The sequence below is a fragment of the Tympanuchus pallidicinctus genome, unplaced genomic scaffold, assembly GCF_026119805.1.
Source record: "Tympanuchus pallidicinctus isolate F22 unplaced genomic scaffold, pur_lepc_1.0 scaffold24, whole genome shotgun sequence".
Taxonomy (NCBI): Eukaryota; Metazoa; Chordata; class Aves; order Galliformes; family Phasianidae; genus Tympanuchus; species Tympanuchus pallidicinctus.
In genome coordinates, this window is record NW_026294741.1 from 551,695 (window position 1) to 571,864 (window position 20,170).

The 20,170-nt window shown below is 45.6% G+C and overlaps 1 protein-coding gene across 3 annotated transcripts in view; it reads right to left on the minus strand.

Moving 5' to 3' along the window:
- Positions 1 to 16,097, minus strand: part of PAFAH1B1 (platelet activating factor acetylhydrolase 1b regulatory subunit 1) — a 28,824-nt gene extending 12,727 nt beyond the window's left edge. Inside the window, exons 1-3 of one of the 3 annotated variants that reach the window (XM_052689177.1) lie at positions 15,936 to 16,097; positions 2,049 to 2,249; positions 22 to 106 (exon numbers count right to left, since the gene is read on the minus strand). In XM_052689177.1, the coding sequence (XP_052545137.1) occupies positions 22 to 106; positions 2,049 to 2,080 (117 nt within the window). In that variant the 5' untranslated portion in view covers positions 2,081 to 2,249; positions 15,936 to 16,097. Of the gene's footprint in view, positions 1 to 21; positions 107 to 2,048; positions 2,250 to 12,357; positions 12,416 to 15,742; positions 15,837 to 15,935 lie in introns of those variants that run through there. The other 2 variants (XM_052689176.1, XM_052689178.1) reach the window with 2 other exon arrangements.
- Positions 16,098 to 20,170: the final 4,073 nt, after the last annotated feature.

Below are 20,170 nucleotides of genomic sequence, written 5' to 3' on the forward strand. Positions count from 1 at the left end.
TAGACTTTTGTTTGAACTCACCACATCTAACTCAGCTTCCTTTTTAAAAACCGAATATGCCTCTTCATAGCCATTAGAGCGAAGGTAATCTGCTATTGCTCGATTTCTAAAAAACACAGAACCAAAAGCACAAAGTTAGCCTGCTAGTTCTGAGTAAGAGTACAGGGATTGGCTCAGGGCTTTTTGTTGAATTGTACCACCTCGTATCAACACCCAGGATGATCAGGCTTGTTACAAGCCCAGGCGAACTCTAAGAATACATTTGGTAAGAATTTTGTATCAAGCCACAAATAGCAACACGCTCACTTCTTAGAATACATGCTCCTTATTTTAGATTTGAGAAAGTAAAAGAGAAAGGTTATTTTTTTCGTTACCAAACATTGGAGTAGCATGAATACTTCTCAATCTGTACAGCACAAACAGACTGATAAATATATTCATGCTACTCCAATGCACTCCAACTAACAGGAGACACAGAAAATGATGACATGCACATATTAGATTGGCGCTTCATCTCTGAAAGAAGACTACATTGAGAAGAACAGCCTGCGGTACCAAACAGCATTCACTGAATTCTACACTTCAGTGGAAGCTGAACGCTCTGCTCAAGAGAACAAGCCTTAGCTTTGTTTTTCAGAACGATACAGCAATTTTAGTTAGATTACAGGGAAGGATACTCCATGTGACCAAAACATACAGTGCTTCCAGTTTTACATTTTTGTTCAAAACACTCTTCACTGCGACCAAAGATTATTACTGAACTAATCTGTCTTGGACCTTTCCTTCGAGATAACACGCATTTGGTTTAGACCTCCTCATAGCATGGAAGAACAGTTTCAGTACTGCTTGCTGGAGTCTTAGAGCAGTCATCATCTTCCAGTTTGTTTTTTTACGATAAGACTGAAGGAAAGGCTGCAGGCATCGAGCAGACGGCCGAGGTCCCATCCACCCTCAGCTGTTCTGCGTGTGGGTACATACCTGTGCACAGTGAGCACACGCAGTGACTGCAGGATTTACATAAACCAACACACAAACTTCCTAAATACAAAAATCAGGATGTCATCTATGCAAGGCATTCAATTAAAAAAAATCAACCTCTGGTAGCTGAAGTAAAAGCAATAATGGCAGTGCTTCTACAGGAATAAAAAGGCTACTTCTAATTCCAAATCAAGATGTATTCCATTCCATACAACTATGCCATCTGCTTCTGAATTACAGACAGCAATATCAAGCTACAGTGAAAGAGACAGGCCAAGTCCTCAGTGACTGAAATGCAAGCATCCCTTCACAAGCATCCCCAGCAACCCCACCACAGCTCAGCCCTTCAGATAATGACTTGTCACCTGCACTTTATTAACAATGTGGGACATGCACAGGCTCTGTCAGACATCTCAAAATAGATATTTTACATCTAAGTTGAAGCACATAGCAAAGACCATCTGGAAAAGTAGAACATTGTTAAATATTTGGTACACATGGTGATCAATGCTGCATTCCAACTGATCTTTCTTCTGAGAAGAATTGCTTTTCACTGGAAAGTTCTTTCCGTAGCTTTAATCACATTCTTCTTTCTTACCTCCTACACAAATCCAGCCTTCCCTCAGACACTCAGCCCTGTGACCTCAAGTAAAAGTTTCCCACTTATTTCCATATACAAAATACATGAAAACAGTGTTGCCTTCCTCTGCACAAGCAATCACAATCTCTGTCATTCCCATTTCCATTTACAAAGTTCACAACAACCTCCCCATTTATGTTTGCACTCCTTGAAGTGTTGCACAAGAACTTCAGATAACTGATAAATAACTGTAATCATCAATGTGATTAAATCCCAGAGCTTATTCAAATAAAAAATTTTGAAGATAACTTGTAACTAATTTAAGAAGCTGCATTCAGACAGCACAAGAGACACAAAAGCTAAATGATACGGGTCCGTATGTTTATGAATAAAATCAAACCTCAATCTCTAAGTGAATACAGTCGAAAATGAAAATTACCAGCTCAAGCTTAATGAATATAAGATAAACATAGAAATAACTGTTCCTTACAGTTCATCTCTTTGCCTTTGTGAGAGCACCATTGTGGCTGTGATGTCAGGTTAACGTGTGTCAGGTTAATGTCTCCCCAAGATCTGAAGCCTTAGGATCCACAACTCAGTCTGCCACAGCGGCTCCAAGCTCAATTGTTTCTCCAGATGGGAAATCCAACAGAAAAACCTGGAGGCATTCAACACAGAAGATTCAATCCATCTAGAAGGAAGAAAAAGAGATATTGTTCATTTATTTCAAATAAGCATTCAGTCAGTGAGCTGATAAGCAGATTTATGTACCCAGATCACACCACCACTCTGGACAGAATAGAACAACTTCATCTGTAATCACAGTTTTATTTCGGAAGCCTGGATTCTGCCCTCACAGCACACTTCCAGTCTGGGAGACACTTGTACACATTCTCTGTTCCTTCTCTTCCTACCACTGCTGCTTCAAGAAACATGAAGCTGAAGGAGTTACCTTCACACACAGCCCAGTCCCAGGCTGTCTACCTTAAGTAACAGGCTTGTTGATCCCACTGGTCCTATCGAAGAGCTACTCCCCCAAATCCTCTACCTTTACACAAGATTTTTAGCATTTGAAGACCTATAGCTTCACCAAACTGTGCTCAGCAAGGATTATTTCAGCTAAGTTTCAACACACTCTCGTATCTTCCAGCTTAGCAGTGGTTTAAGCAGAACGAGCATGTTCCCACAGGGGACGAAGCACTACGGCACACTGAGCTCAGGACCGGCGCTGTCAGCACGCTCTGCTCGCTGCTGCAGCTCAGCTGTGGCACGATGTCAGGCAGTTCTCTGGGACTCACCAGACAGAGCCTTAAAGAATACAGGTATAATTCAGCACCTGAACTTTCCAAGGAGATTATTACACTTACTAAACAAACTACTTTCTCTATCCTACCAGCACCACCTGAAAAAGTTCCAAATAACACCATTCTGAAGGGACAGAACCTGCCTTCTTCTCAGTCACGCGCTGACAGAGTTTAACTCTGTTAACTCTGAGTTAAATCTACCCCTTTTTTGGGATACATCAGATTTGTAAACGGATCTTCAGCATTAACAGAGCAATGCAATTTTTACACCAAGTTCAGAACCAGTGAGAAATCAGCCTTTAATTACCTATTTCTCCCCCCACAACATACTATCTTATTAACAAGAGCTATTAATAAGGACATTAACTATTCTCAGTGTGCAAACGGCCTCTGTTGGACAGCTGTACCTTAGTCCAGGAGACTGCAATAAAAGCACTTGAGCAGCTCTGCCTCCTGGCTGCTGCACTGCAGGTACTCTTTCGTAAGAAGCACCATTATGAAAAATGCTGAAGCAGGCACTTCCTGCACGCTGGACAAGAAGCTGCATATAACATTTACCAAAGCTGCTAAGCAAGTTTCACCAACCGACTTCCACCAATGAGACACAGTGAAAGCAAAGCATACAAAGACTTCAGGAAGAAGTTGGTCTGTAACCTTTCTACCAAAAAGCACATGCTCACTTTCTCTTCCTTGCTGTTTCCCATATAGGTAAGAGGCCTACTTTAAACATCAGACTCTTAAATAATACATAAAATACTCAGCTTATGTCGTTCATTTCTACTTATCCACTGCAGCAGATCAGCAGTTGGTCTCTAAACCTATCTGGGCTCCACAGTCTGTTTCAAAAGTGCAGCTGTGAGCTGTATGTGCTGCACCTTGCTGCTGGATTCACACACCAGGTGCAGTCCATCACAGAAATGCACCACCAGCTGTTAGGGCAGCAGCACTCCCTAATTATCCTAACACCTTCCCTAATAGCTACTTCAGGAATGATTCAGCTGAAAGCCAGTAGCACATATTCCATCCTTTCAGACAAGGGAAGCAAACAATTCTCATTCTCCTGTCTCTTACCTATCAGGAGGTGGGATAACTGCTCTTCACAGATGCATCCAGGCAGGAGTGCAGAACATCAAGTAAGGGAAATTTAGCTTATATATATGAAATAATATACTGACATGATCAGAAAAAGTGCCCTCTAGAGGGCAATGCTGCAATAAATTTAAGCGCTAGGAAAAAAAAGGCTCATAATGGCTGATCTCTGCACTTCAGTACAAACATAGCAACGCCGCGACAAACACTGCCAGGGAGAGCAGCACAGGCAACCGCCTCCCAGAAGCACAGAGCAGAACACAGGCTGTGAACTTCCAGAAACTGCTCGTAGTATTACAACTGCAGTAAAGTCACAGCATTAAAAACAAAGAGTTTTTGTATTGTGAACTGTTTCAGCATCAAATGTAGTTAACAGTGGCACAGTAACTCTGGTAAACATAATACACCAATATTTGTGGTCAGTGCCTCGAGGAGACACACCTATAGCTTACACCTAGAAATATCAACTAGGCTGCAAGGTGGTCCTTGATCCACCATACAGGTAACAAATGTGTTTCTGTCCTTCAGTAAAGGAACCCTGAACTCTCCCTCCTACAGCCCCAACTGCTGTCCCACTCCAACTCCTTTGACAGCAGTCCTTTCCCATGTGCTCCCAGCATGTGCTGTGCTGCAGCTTTATGGGCTGCTGAGGGTGACAGCTCTGCCCACCTTCCTCTGCTCAGTGTGTCACTCTGGATGCTGAGTGAGAAGCAGCTTCCTAACACCCAGGCACACTTTCCTTTGCCCACAGCTGCTATAATTGCACAAGAACTCCAGTGATCACACACATTCCTGCAGTAGCAAAGTGAAGATATGCTAACATCATCCCACATTTCAGCAGTCAGTCCAGCCATAAACAGGCATGAGAATTTGGATGCCAGTCTAAAATAATTCAAACACAGGCTGAGGAATTAATGGCAATATGTAGAGGTTGGATCCTTCACTTTGCTGCCCTCCCAAGAAAAAGGCAAAGTTTGAGTGCTTCCCCAACACCTGCACTTCTACAGGCCTTGTGGAGCGGTGGGGAAGAATTACCAAGAGCTTCCAGAGGCAGGATCCTCTCATTCTGAGCTACAGATAGCTAATACTTGCGGGAAAACCGCCATGAGCTGGTCGCCATTTTTATTCCACCAGTACCAGTGTAAGGTCAACTTTCATGTGGACGCACTTCTTACTGGCCTTAGCTGAGCCCTCAGCATGACACGGCTCTGTGGCAGTGTGATGATGCAGTCTTCATATAAAAATAGATGATGGTGCAGACATCTGCAAGTAGCAGAAGTACGCCGCACAAGGAAAGAGGTCATGCTTATTTGTTCAGAAGTTAGCACCTTGGTGGAAATGCACCTCTTCTAAAAACAGCAGAGGACAGACAAACGTTGCCCACATGCACTGCCTCTTCACCCGGCCAGCGAGGCTCTGTGACACACACGGGTCGGTGGAGCCAGACTAACCAGTCCTCCTCCACCTATCGAGGTTTGCAGTCACTGCCGCATCACAACCTCCCTGCAAAGCCCTGGTAGTGAGAAACAGACAACAGAAACAGTTCAACAGAGAAATCTTGGGAAAAACCTATTCCTTGTATCTTGCCTGACATCAGTGATCTGTGGTACCAATAATTCGCTGTGAATGAGGTGGTGTCAAGACAGAGCCGGATCTTTCTCAAAAGAGAAGATTTCTTTTTAATTTGTTCTGTATTATTCAGTACAGGGAAAAGAAGCCTGAGCCTAATAGAGCCATCCATGGAGTAATAACTACTCATTAAATGCAAAACAGGATGCGCCTTGTATTAATAACCCCATCTATACTGCAAAAAAGTTTTACTTCCTAACTTAAGAACCTTCTGATTCCATATTGACAGCCTGCACATTAAAAAAGCATTGAGAAGAAAATCACTTTCAGGCACAGGACTGTCACAAAACCCTCACTTTGTGATAAATCCTGTCATTAAAAAACAAATCACGGCCCATGATATGATCTACTTCACAACAAAGCCACAAAGACTAAACAAAACTGTTGAAGCACACTTGAATACTTTGTTTTTTAAATGAAAACCAATCCGTTCTCTTACATTCAATTGCTGAAACAGTATTTCTGGACTTTTACTGAGCCCTGCCATTAAATACGCATAGATTAGTTACTTCCCAAGCTTTGTTATTTTCCCTGTTTCACCAAAATCATTGGTCTTACTGTTGTTACATCTTTGGTTAGCGATCCCAATAACTCAGCACTCCATCTTTTATCTGAAGGGTCTCTCGGCGTGGCAGGGCACCATTCAGTCTCCCAAAGTAAAGCACGTGTTGTACTATGACAAAACTGGAGTTGCAAACACAGAGGCCAAGGAAATCACGGACGGGAGCTTCTCTGCTGCTGTGTGCAGGGCAGGGGCTCAGGAAGCCTTTCCAACGCACACAGTTCAGAAATGCATCGCAAGACATTTACGTACAGATACCAAACTGAAACTACAACCAACCTTACCATCATCCTCTGTTATTGCATCAGCAAGGTCAGTTCAAAGCTCTCTACTGCCCTTCCTTTTCTTCCAGTAAGCACAACAAAGCAGTGCAATGCCTCAACTGACTAACAATACCCACTTCTGCTCTTCAGAACAGTTTATAGTAAAAGTTACTCCAAATTGAGATACGATCCACCTACGCTACAGGTTAGCAATGAGGAAAAGCAAATGTTTAACTTAGAAACAACACACATAGCCATATAAATAAAAAATACACAAATAGCAAATAACTGCTCTCCAACTCATCTTCTATTCTGGGCATACAGTTGCTTTGCTACACTCAGTGGAGCCTCTGAGGTACAAGCAAGACCCAAACCCAGGGCAGGCCCAGCACAGCTCCCACCACAGCACCCAGCTCTGGGAGCTCCTACACAGACCTTAACTGGTGCAGGCAGGCAGCAGGAAAGCTAACCCAAGTTTATCCCAAACCAGCATTCCTTGAATACATTTCTAGGATGTAACCAGGTTTGTTAAGACTCCTCAGCACAGCAGCAAGGAGTAACACAGAGAGAAACCTATTATAAGGCCTTTTTAACATTCAGAAGGGCAATTTCATAGGCTTCTGCCACAGCCCAAGTCCCTCTGAGCACCCAGGCCACAGCTCCCATCATCACAGGCCCAACCCCCACAACGACAGCCAGCCTCAACCCCTGAACTCCAGGCTTAACGTCCTTCCCAGGCTGGTAATTTAACTGCTGGAGCCCACAGAAACATTGCTTATTAGCTACAAAAAACAATCAGCCTTAACACATTCATAAACACTTCCATTTCCTGTAATTCCCACGTGCACACTCAACCCTCCTGTGTTTTATGGATTCTCTCCCATCCACTTCTGACCCTGTCCAAGTCAAACCACACAGCTGCTCTTCTGCTCTAGCAGTGTGCCCCAGCTGGCCTTATGCTGTCTGCACTGCAGCAACAGCTGCTGCTGCCCAGCTGGGACTGCACACCCTGGGACTGCACACCCTGGGACCTGCCCAGAGCTCCCCAGGAAACTTCAAAATAAAGGACATGTTTGTGGTCTTAATGACCATTGCTTAGGCTCTGGGAACAGACTTCCCCACAAAAACACAAGTTATATGTACCAAACACATAACTGTAGCTCATTAAATCTGAAATTAAAAGAGCTACATGGCATAGACAGAATGTAGCATCAGATTCAAAGCAGGCCAACACTTTTCCAACTCGTAGAAGTGGCACTGGGCCTCAGAAACAGGATTTCATTTTCCCTGCAGTTTGCAGAACCTGAATATCTTAACAAACTCAAAGACTCATATATATATATAAATCAATCAATATTTAAGTAATCTACACAAAGATTTCCTTGAGGGAGACAGATCTGCAGCCATGCTCAGTGTCAGGCTAAGCATGCCACATGGCAAGTAGTGCCGGGCAGGAAGGGCACACAAGTCACCATGAACAACCATGTGGGATCATGGCTACACTATGAAATCAGTTGCAGAGTTTCAGACTATTCCTATTTAAATGATTGCACATTACAACTTCAACATGAAGCAGAAGTTCCAACGCACTGTAAAACTTCGACCAGCCCTGATGCTCTGCTCTCATGCTGTCCTCAGGTCTTCTACTCTGCCTGGGAGGAAATGCCTCTGCTCTTCTCCTCAGTTTCTTACCATATCTGAACTCTGCTTTGTGTGGTTCACTTCCTGCTTTTGGGCAATCCTTCAATCCCAGTGAAAGGCAAATCCCTTACGGAGGAGTAGTGCAGATCAGAACCACCAGAAAACTAATTTACTTAATATCATCAGATACGAATTTGATTATCTTCCAAGTCGGGACCACCCCTCTGTCCACGCAGCAGCCACTCTCCTTGCAGTGTCACTTGTTTCAGGTGCCACATCAGATCCCAGTGAACTTTTTCAACAGTGTAGCTTGTTTCAAAACATATTAACAAGAGGTGTTCAGTGGTTATTTGTATTTGCTGGCCATGAGTTACCATCTTTTCAGGGAGAACTAGATTCACAGTGGTTGGATTACACTGCTGGACGCCATGAAGCACACACCACTTTTTTAATCCAGATTAATTCTAACTGATTTTTTTTCTAAAACCAAAAAGCTGCTTTACGAACCCCAGCCACAGAATACTTCTCGTGATAAACTCTAGAAACAGATTCCACAGAGCCATTTACAGCTGATATAACTAAAAGTGAAGTAATATCCATACTTCTTGGGCATAATAATTATGACCTAAAAAAGGTTTCTTAGAACTGTCTCCATCTCTTGATAGGAAAGGAAAACACAACGTACCATACCAAGCACCCAGCTCCCTCTTCCCCTGTAATTCCCATTCCACCACTTACAGCAGAACAGCACACACAGTGCTATCACAACAGCATGAGCTGCTCTTCCAGTGTGGCAAACACACCTTACTGCATGAAATGTTAGAAGCCAGCAAGGATGAGCACAGAAATACAAAAAAAGCAGCTCAGTTATGAATTGCCTCATTTTTCCTCTACTTTTCAACCTACATCTGCACAGCCAGTTCAGCATGCCATGACAGTAATTGCAAGGAATTATTTCACAAAGTGAGATTTAAACCCGTATTATCCCTCCAATGCAAACCTGGCAGGCTGGGAGGTTGGACAGGCAGTGACGCCGCTGTGTGGGGGGATGAGGGCACAAAATATTCCAATGGGAATTTCAAGCTGCTATCCCAAACTTGTTTGGAGAAACTCACAGCTCCTATCATGGCTTATCTGGATGACTCCAGCAAAAAGTATTTTTCAGAATGATTTTTGTTTGGTCAAGCGATGCAGGCACTCCTTGGGTAACAGTACCAGAATGCTCTACTTAAGCTATTTTCTCTTAGCTGCTGAAAGAAGGCTCTACGTGCTTCAAACCATTTTCAAAGCCGGCCTGCAATCGTGCACTGGATGTGAATTCTGTTCTTTCCCTCCCATTTCCCTGAGTTACAGAATGAAGCAGCAATCAGATAGTTTGTAAGACCATTCCCATATTTATCAGCCCACTAGTAACCTGCCTCTGATGCTCTACTCTGATAAATCGTTAACAAACATCAAATAAATTTAATCAGTTCACAAGATGAAGAACAACTGGAAGGAAACCTGAAGGCACACTTACGTTGAAGCTTCAGAAACAGCAAGCCACAGAATGACAAAAAAATCCAAACATCATGAGAATGCTCATCCTTCAGCTGTGCTGGACAAGAGAAACAAGACTCAAACATCTGTCACAGTACATCTTATCTGTTACCTGGAAGAGCTCAATCTGTCACGATGCTGGTGCCAAACACGATGAAAGCAGGGTTCTTCTGGGAGGTGCCCCATCCATCCCAGGGCCCATCTCCACACGTGCTGCCGCCTCCCCCCACCTGCAGCCGGGAGCCCCATCACTGCGGCCAGGAGCCCCCCTGGGGTGATGCTGCCCCACATCGGCCACCGCAGCCAGGCTCTGCAGAGCTCCTTTCCTGCTGCGGCTGATCCCTGTCACCACACTGAAGCAAGGGCAGGTGGACCCCAGCAGGGCCCGGTCCTGCACCGAGCAGCAGCCCACAGCACTCGCACCCATCCCAGCTGCCGTTTTGTTCATGTATATTTCTGTAACTGTGATACGCTGTGGCACTGGCAAATTATCCATCACTGCCTCAAAGTCTTATTAGCAAAACAAAATAGAAGAACAATTCCAAGGTTTAGGTACAAACATGGCCTGCAGGATGTCAGAGCTCTGACCCCACCACACAGCCCAGGTGGATCCTGGGCTCACAGCCCCTCTCCAAAGCTCTCCTGCTCCAGGTTCTGCTTGCTGCCTACAAACCCAGTGCGTGAGAGTCCAGAATTTCCAACACTGCTGATTTAATAGACGCCATCTGCTTCAAAACACATACACTTGTGCTAATGACATCATCCTCTTAATGCAGTGCAAAGAGGTTAGCATTTAAATAAACAAATTGTTCATCAGATCTTTTCTTCAGCCCCCCAAAAACCCCACAGCTGGATTAGGAACAAGATCAATAGCCAACACTTACTATAAGGAAGACACATTCATTTATCTACACGTAAACAGCCTAGATGTTTCCAACTAACCTTCCTCTAGATCTAAAGAGGGATATATCTCTGTTTTAGCATTAAACCGCCTCCATGCAGAAAAACAAGGCAACCGATGAAGGCAGAAGCATCCAGGAGGTGATGGAGGTTAGATTTGTCTAATTAAGCCAAGAAAACTTCGATTTGCACAAAGCAATTAAAACCGATACAAGAGAGAAGGGGTAAGACACCTCAGTCACGAAGGCCACAGCTATCTCAGATGTGAACCAGCACAGCATCACACCATAAAACCTCTTACTTTTAGCCCTGCCTTGAAGCAAGCATGCCAGCTGACTCACCAAGCATTGGAGAAGAGGTGCTTCAGAAAAGCCTACCTACAAACTCACTGAACAGGGACCTACTTAACAACAGATCTGAGAAAATTACAGGACAGACTTTGCTGCAGCACCACCTACAAACCACGAGTACAATGGGCTGTCCTGTAACTGGAAATATCTTCTCAACACAGCAGCAGCTAGTTACTGGTTACAAATACCAGGTGGCTCTTCCAAAAACAGTGGAATCACAAACCCAAAGATGTATTTATCATATCTATTTTAACACAGTTCTAACCTAGAGGTCCATAAGCAGTCAATCAAACTACTGGGCTTTCTAAGAAGCACTACTAATAAGAAGTGGCTAAAATACTCCTCGATCTATTCACAAGTATCTTGAAATCATGACATTATTTATATATTTATTATTTATATGTGTGTGCACATACGTAGGCATATATATACATATCTAACTATGCATCGTAAGTGCACTTGCTACTGCTTAGCATGACCACACTGAGCACGTGCTTCACTGAAGAGGGCTGTACCCTCACAGCCCTAATGAAATGGACAAGAGCTCCATGCAAACACAATCACTTTGTAGAGAAATGTTTCCTTGAAATTTCTGTCACAGTCCATGGCAGCACTACGTGATACCAGAGTCCACCCTCAGGGAAAACAGCCAGAAGCAAGACTAAGTCACATCTATTTAATTCCCCAAAGAGAGTACATGAGGTGAAGCTGTACAGGCTCAGAGCCTGCCTCAATGAGCAGTAAGAGAAAGCCCTTTTTTGAACAGCTAAACTAGATGTACACACCTGCAGGAGGTAAGCTTGCAGTACCTAGTAAGTACCAGAATAAAACTAGATCCAAGTTATTCCTTTCACACTGAAAACAAGTGTGTGTGTTTCTTGGTTTTTTTTTTGTTGTTGTTGCTAGTGTTTGCTTCTTTTCTTTCAGGCTAAAAAGCCTTGTTCAGATAAACTGATGAAATAACACAATCTGCCTATAGCAGAAGGCCAAAAAATTCCACTTCTTTCAAATGCTTCTGGTGCATGATGCTCATCAGTAGGTCACTTCACATTGCAGGAACGAAGCAAAAATTCTAAGATAGTTATAACACATGTAAAACAGACACATAACTTCAGCTGGAGGCACCACAGTAAAGTTGACACAACACAGCTACAGTTCCAGTTAGGCCACTGCGCTTTCAGTAACGGCACAAACCTTTCAGGGACACCTGATGGTTCACACAGCAACTACTGTAACAATGGCAAAATAACTTGCATTGAATCTAGTCAAGTTCCTACTAGTCAAGACTACCTATTAGTGTAAATGCCTGTTTTTAGAAGCATGAACGGAGGCATAACCTATTCTGCCAAGCACAGCTCAAAAGTAACAGCAGTCCATGATAAACATCCTTGCTCATAGCACCCAGAAGTCACTACATAAGTTCTTCTGTGGTAGTTACTTTTTTTTTTTTTTAAATGAGAAACAGAAGAATTAAGAGACCACTTGTTAATATATCTGCCTTTTTAGACAGGACAGAACTCACCATCTCTCTATAATAAACACAAGAGAAGAAATCCAGGAGCGTTTTGACTAATACACATGGCCAGATCTTCAATTGCCATCACAGTTATGTACTAGGCTGGGAAGCAAAAAAACCAAACACAACCACTTTATGTGAAATCCAAAATTATTATTTGTTACTAATGACAACTGATTGTTATTGTCTCCTGTTTCACGTATTTAGGCATAAGCAGCTTTTATTTGCAGGCTAACAACTACTCCAGTGTTCACTTGGAAGAAATTTTAACAGCCCTCCCACAGCCTTTGCCATCCATTTGGGAGGCTGCCCAGGGGGCCACAAGAGCAGGGGAACCCGAATGAAACAGAACGGTTTGAGGGGCTCTCTCTGTGCCACAGTAGTTCCAACCTTCCTTGGTCATGAGCACCAGAATGCGCCTCAGAAGGCCGTGTACAAACTTTGCAACGTACACATACAGCACAGCTCAGAGCTACAGAGAAGCAGGGGTTCTCCAGCTGTTCCTCCACAAGAGGGTACCCATTGCCATTAGCCCCAGTGGAAGCCGGCTACAGAGGTCTCAAACAAAGACAGACAGCAGAATAACCCAATAGTAGCCCCACTTTTGGCATGTTGGATAGGCAAGAGTTGACAGCAGGTAAAGAACACAACCCATGCACGTAAGCTTGGGTGGAGCATAGGAAGCAGCACAGGGAACAGGCATTCATGACAGACTTCGGCATGCATTAATGTCTTTTTCTTTTGTAGAAGAGAAATTAACGCGTTACTGCCATACAAGACAGTAGCTTCAATCATTTCAAGGACAAAAATCAGCCAAAGTTATAAGAAGGTAAGAGTTCTATTGGATCCTTCATTATTCTCACCTTGGCTTCATTCGTAGACATAGGGATTTAATGAATACAGCCATTAACTCCTGTAACATCTACTCCTCTAAGTAAATAAACTTTAAAAAGCCACTATCCTTTAATTTAATTTTGGGCAAATCAGCACCAAGAAGCAGTCTCATCTGCAGCCACCTACCATCAAAAACTGGACTCCAGAACTGAGAGACCCAAGAAAAACCGTCAACTTGCTTCATAGTTGTTTGTTTTCAGTGCTGTACTCACTCTGAACAACACTGAATGCGAGAGCAAACACCATTAACTACATCTCGAATAGCAGACCACTCAGAAAGCAGGCCTTTCTAGGTGCTTCATCTGATCCCTTTTGTATTCCCCAAATCCTTTGTTCTAATGCCTTTCCTACACAACTTTATGTCTCAGTCCCTCACGATGCAGAAGTATGCACAGTAAGGCTCTTACAGAGCCAGCCCGCTGAAAAGGGCTTCCAAAATCTTGAGATGTTATTTTGTATGAACTTGGGACATGACAAAGGGGAGGGCAGCATAATTAAATCTGCATGCTAATGGGAGTTGCCTGCCCTACTATGGACACCAAAGCAAGCAGGGATGCTTCACCTCTGCATCCACCCAAAACCCAACCCAACCAAGAAGTTACATGAGCAAATAGTAACACTAAGCTACAATACAGGGGTTCTCAATAACTCCAGAATCTTGTGTGTAAAACGCTCGCGCCAAACTTATAACTCTTGTTTAAAGTGAAATAAAATAAATTCAACAAGTGAATATCTAAGTTGATATATTGAAACTGGCAACAGACAAAACAACTGGCTTTGCAACGGTGACTGGTCACTTCTCACTGCCACATACATCAAGATCCACCCTGCAGAAAAATCAGCCTCAAAACAGTGAGGTTTCTGTTGCTGCATCCTTAGATTCTTCCCTAAAGAAGAGACCTCATTGTTACATCAATTAGCATTCTTCCACCCCAGCAAAACGCAAGGAAAGGGAAAAAAAAAAAAAAAAAAAAGCCATGAAAGGGTAATCTAGCCATTTCGCAGCTCTGCCTCCTTACTCCACCCAGTCTCTCCTCTGCTCAATGGCTGCACACAGCATCCATAAACACACTCAAATCAAAAGAAACACACAAAATAGAGAACCCTGAGAACAAGAAAGATTTGCAATACATCTATTAGAAATATTTTCTTTGTTTAGCTCCCTAGTGTGATTTCTCTATTTAAGAAAATGACTCGAAGGACAGACAGCGTTGTGATAGCAGACCCTCCCTCTTCCAAAAACCAGCTGAATGCTGCACAGTCATTTATGAAGCGATCATCACTGAACATAGGCTCCTTAGCCCCCCGCCTCCTAATACCGTATAAACAATACTGTCACACAAATACATCCGTAAAGGGGTCTCCACATAAAAAGAGAATTCAGCCAGGTCCATGCACCCAAACATTTATACTTAGAATAAAATAGTGCTTATTCAAGATTTTTTATACAGCGTCAGTAACCTTCCCCCATCCCTGCTTGGGGATTCATTGTGAATTGACCTGCAAGGACCAAGCCCTCTGCTGCAGCACTACTGGCAGGGAAACATTACCGGTGAGACTACGGCAAAGAAAGGGGAGGCAACGCTCCGCTACCGCTATTAAAGGTCAAGCCAAAATGCATCCACCTTAAAGAAAAAAAACCGTCAGAATTAAAAATCTCACCTCTCCACCCCAGAACGGAGTAACCCCGAACTTCATAAGGGAGGCACCACTCCCACCCAGAGCCAGCAGCAGCCCGCCGTGTAACCTCCCACCCGAACAAAAACTGGAAAGCAGCGATAAACGGAGCGACGGAGCGCAGCCGACCGCCAGCAAAAGGCTTCGGAGGAATCGCGCGCCTGCGGGCAGCGGAGCGACCCCGGGAAGGAGAGACCGGCCCTCCCCGCCCCGTTCTGCTGCGGCTGGCACCGAAGGGCTGAGCCTCCTCCTGCCCGCTCCGCCGCCGCAGGAAAACGGTGGGAGCGGAGGATTCCTACGGCAGCGCTCCAGCCCCGTTTTGTCCCCGTGCCGCAGCGGGCCGCGGCCGCCTCCCGGGCAGCGCCTGCTTCGCCCTCTGCAGGGCCGGCGGCCGGAACGGGACGAAAGCCGTAGGGAACGACGGAGAGAGCGCTCCGCATCCCCCGGCAGGCACAGACACACGGACACACAGCCACACACACACGCACCGGGCTCCTCGCCCGGCAGCGTCCGACCGCAACCCCGCCGCCCCCGATCCTGCCAAGTCACCGGGCGCAGCGGAGCGGCCTGCAGGCGGACACAGCGCCGGGCCCGCCGCCCCGCTCCGCTCCCCCCGCCCCACCCGCGCCGCGGCCCTCCCGCCCCTCCCCGCGTTCCTGCTAAGTCACCGGCGGAGGGTAGCGCCGGGCCTGGCGGCGGAGAGCGGCGGGGCGGGAGGCGGGGAGGAAGCGGAGGAGCCGCGCCCGGCCCCGCACCCACCACGGGGAGCGGCCGCCGCCCGCAGCCCCCCGGCCCGCCGCCTCCCCCGGTCCCTCCTCACCGACGGGCGCGGCCGCCATTTTGAGAGCGAGCTGGAGAGAAGGAGGGAGGGAGGGGGCGGCGAGGGAGCGGAGGGCGGGGAGGAGGGGAGCGGCCGCCGGGCCTACACCGCTAGGGACGGCCTCCGCGGGGCGGCGGCGACGGGCGGGGGAAGGGAGGAAGAGAACGGAGGAGAGCCGCGGCCCCAGCCTTACCCGAGCCGCCGCCGCTTCGCTGCGCTCCTCGAGGCCGGCGCCGCCCGCCTCTCCCGTCCACGGGCGCGGCGGGGTGCGGGGGATCCCGGAAGCACTGGGCGCTGCTCCGCTCCGCGCTCTGTCAGCGGCGCCCCGGCCGCCAGGAGGGAGGGAGGGAGCGGCGCGGCCCGCCGGATCACTGCGCATGTGCGGGGCGGGGGCGGGGACGGCCGCCCGCCGCCATCTTGGAAAACTGAGGTGCGGGGCGTGATTCCCGGCGTGCCCCGCGCCTACCGGCTCCCGGCGTGCCCCGCGCCCGGAACGGCTTCGGGTATTGCTGGCCCGGCCCCGGTCTGGCCTCGCCCCATCCCGGCCCCCGGTGGGAGCTGTTGTTCCTCTGAGCGTTCGCTGTCGCGCCTCCCGCGCTCTGGCTGCCCGTCAGCCCGCCGGCCCCTCGCACCTTTCGCCATTGATATCGCAGATCTTCGTCTGTATCTGAACGAAGGGTAAAAACGTGTTAACGTTCAAAACGACGCCACGAATGTCAGTGAAGAGAGTGAGGCAGGGCGAGGAAGGGGAAGGTCTCGTGCAGAAGATTGTACATCGTGTGTAGCTGGGAGCGTGGCGCAGCAGGGCCGTGCTGAGGAGAGGCCTGCGCTGAGCCTGCTGCTGCCTTCTGTGGCTCTGCCACACTGTGCTGCGCAGGAGCAGGGCCATGGCATGTCCTGGCCTGTGTGGAATCTGCTCCTGAGACAGCGATGTTTTCAGTGAGTAGCTCTGCCCTGCGGGCCTGGAGTTCCAGGCTGGAAGGAAGCGTGTCGTCGGTGGCCTTCGCCTCTGTGTTAGAGCAGATCTGGCTGTGTGCTGTGCGTCTTGCTGCTGCACATTCAAACAATTGGTTGAAAAAAGTGCTTTGCACTTGGAACGGGAGGTTTTTAGAATCTTCTACAAACCACGGTTAGTAGGGGTTTGTAATCTCAAAATATCCTTCGTTTAATTTGTCAGTGTTCACAATAGTAAACTGAGGCCCAGGCTACAGATGATTTAACACGTGTGTTCCCAAGAAGTACTGACAGAAGAGGGAATTGCTTGCCACCTGCTTCAACTGCCACTGAACAGTGCTCAGTTAAGCAGCTGTGTGTATCAGAAGCCAAATTCTACCCCCAGTTTCTGATTATGCGGTCCTTATGGTCTTCAGTGACTTGTCTGTGTGACAGTGAGAACTCTCCTTTACCAGGTGCTTTGCAAAATGTTTTGTGTTTGGCAAATGAGAGAGGAGCTGGCAATAGACCCAACCAGTATAACTGCTTAATCGCAGTAAATCCAGGTGCAAAACAAAAAGAGCTCTGCTGTTAGAGGAAACAGTTACACGTGTGTTGCTATCAAAGGTCAGTGACCAAAGTCACCTCTAATGTGGTTCGGCCATTTTTCCCTTCCACTCTGCCAGCACTTTGGCTATCATAACGTGCTGGGAGGCCACACAGAAGCCCTGCTGAAGTCAAAGGAAGCATCATGCAGGGCTCTTACCATGTCAATATTGCTGGTTGTCCTTCTGCAGAGCGTTGGGCTGTGCAGGTGCATTAAGCACATCGTACCCGAGGTAAAGCACACTGGCTGCTCCCAGCCATCTCCTTATTCTGTGTGCCTGAGCGTGGCCTCCAGGAGGCCTTGTTTCCTAGCCTTCCAGGAACTGAGATCAGCCCAGCCAGTTTGTAGCTCTCCAGAAGCAGCCATCAACTGCAGCCAGTGAGCAGGATATCTGCAAAAACAGCCTGACATTTAGGATAAGACTCTGAAATACTATGCCAAAATTATATTTGCGTTATTCCAGTCTGTTTGCAAAGCAGGCTAAACTGCCTTGAAATTTCTCAAAATTATAACAAATTTATATCAAGTATTTTGGGATGCATATTGTAAGTGATAATTAGTATTTACTCATGAAATTCAATAAATTTTACAGAGACTGATAAATTTTCCCAGTGCTTTTATGAAATAGATATTTTATTGTCCTTCCACAGCTGCCCTTCCTTGTACTACCATCACTTGATACTGGGATGAAAAAAATCCCAGCTCTCAAGGCAGCTAAACTATACAGTCTCAGAGCAGAAATGTTCTTGACAATTTCCTTGATTGCCACAGTGTGTCTTGGTGATGGAAAGATTGCACTCTCAGATCCCTCATCAGGGACGTGCGGGTACGAGTTGTGTAGCTCATTCCGATGCCTGCTTCAGATTTTCCTGCATGATATTCCTACAGTAAATGTTTTCATCTTGTGCAGAGGCCCTTCGGAGCAAGCGCGCTTCCTGCAGTAGATGTTTTGCTGTGAGGGCTGTGGCGATTGCGCATTTCAAAAAGGTGCATCAAACCTCAGAGAGGCACTATTTTACTAACCGCAGAATCATTCATTGATAACCCACGGTGTCTGTGAGTGAAAGCTGTGATTAACATTCCACCTGGGTAGAGACTCATGTAGCAAAACATCTGTAGTGATTACACTGCTGTAATGAACTAATTTACACGTTGCAAGTTCTTCTCTGTGCCTGACCTACAAAAGATGTGATCTGTCACAGCTACAGAGCTTTGGAAGAAAGTTGCCCAAAACATCTGCACGGGTTTGAACAGAAAGTTGGTCTCAGTTTAAGGTTGGGAACAAAATCTGGTGACACGAATATGGTTGTGACAAGGTGTGTAAGCATACACCAAAGGAAAATTAACTTCCAGTTACGTCTTGCCATTCCATCTAATGATTCAGCAGGCATGTCTGCCCGTGTAGTAACCCGTACAAGAAGTGAGTCTTTTCTCATCTTTTTGTTCGTTAGTAAATAGTGACTTCTTTGTGGCTCATGCATGACTTCTTTCTTTTCAAAGTTTTCCACTTTCTTATTTCTATAGGTAGAACAATGCGCAGAAGTTTGAGGCATTGTATTTTTGGGAAACAACTGAAGATATTGAGAAGAATTGTTGTTTTTGCAACACAAATAGAGAGAAAATACCTACGTATGGGGAACTGTTTATGTTCCCAATGAAAGCATAGTATAGAAGCATTCAGATTCATTTCTAATGTGTTTCAGATTTTAGGAAACATTTCTCCAGTATTCGTGTTGCCTTATCTATATATTATTAACATAAGGAAGAGGGCAGTCTATCATGGCACTCCTCTCTATCTGACCTTATGACAACATTAAAAACAAGATAAGCAAATCCAGGCTCTAACGTGTTTCAGTACTGAGAACCTTGGTCTGTTGCAAAGTCTGCACCCATTATAGCAGATTTTTTTTGCTGAAGCTGAGCCTCTTTTCACATTTATTCCAAAGAATGTAAAGTGATGAAAGTTCTGTTTCTTCAACTAGGTGTTTACATGGCTGTGTTTACTCTGTTTTGCTTATCAGCTGAACTGGTTGTCACACACAGGTTATACGGCCTTCATGCTACTATCCAGGACTGTGTTACCTTTCTGCACTCCGATTCATTGATCTATTTCTGTGGATATTATTTTCATGCTTACTTTTTGAATACTCACACGTCAGTTCACCACCTCCTTTGCCTGGAGCCTAGGGGTGAAGGTCCAAGCACAAGCAGGACATCATCAGCGTATCAGTTTTATTTTCCCTGCTGTGCCGCAGCAGAGCACCTTGCATAAACTTTACTGTTTACCTTTGAAGTGCGGCGTTATCTGACATGTAAGCCTGGCTCATTTGTTAGTCACAATCTGTCTGTGGCTCTGTGGTGTTTCAGTGACTGTACGATCCATTTCTGCTGTGCCCAGCATTCCAACCGCATCCACTGCGACACAGCATGGTATCATTTCGTGATGCTGTGAGGAAAGCACTGTATAGAATAACCCTGACAAAGTTTTTAACATTATAGCAATAATTGCATGTATCTCTTGTCATACACAGAGATGTTTTCTGTTTCCAATTTTTAAAATCAGTATATAGAAATTACACTTATTGAAAGGATAAATATACTTAATTTTTATACTTTTATTGAATATTTTTAGCATATGATTCTTTATTTCTTCAAAATATTTTCTAAATTGAAGGCTTTATCAATAACTTGTAAATTCCAATTAAAAGTATTGTAAAGCAGTGCAGAGATAATAACATCTGCTCTAGTTGGGTGTGCACTTTTTATGCAGAAGACGTGCACAGTTACCATGCAGATGCAGAGGTGCACTACAGCTGAACGTGTAGATCAGGCCATCATAGGTTCCTGTAGCTAACTAGAATAATTTGGGTGCATAAGTACCTGATTTG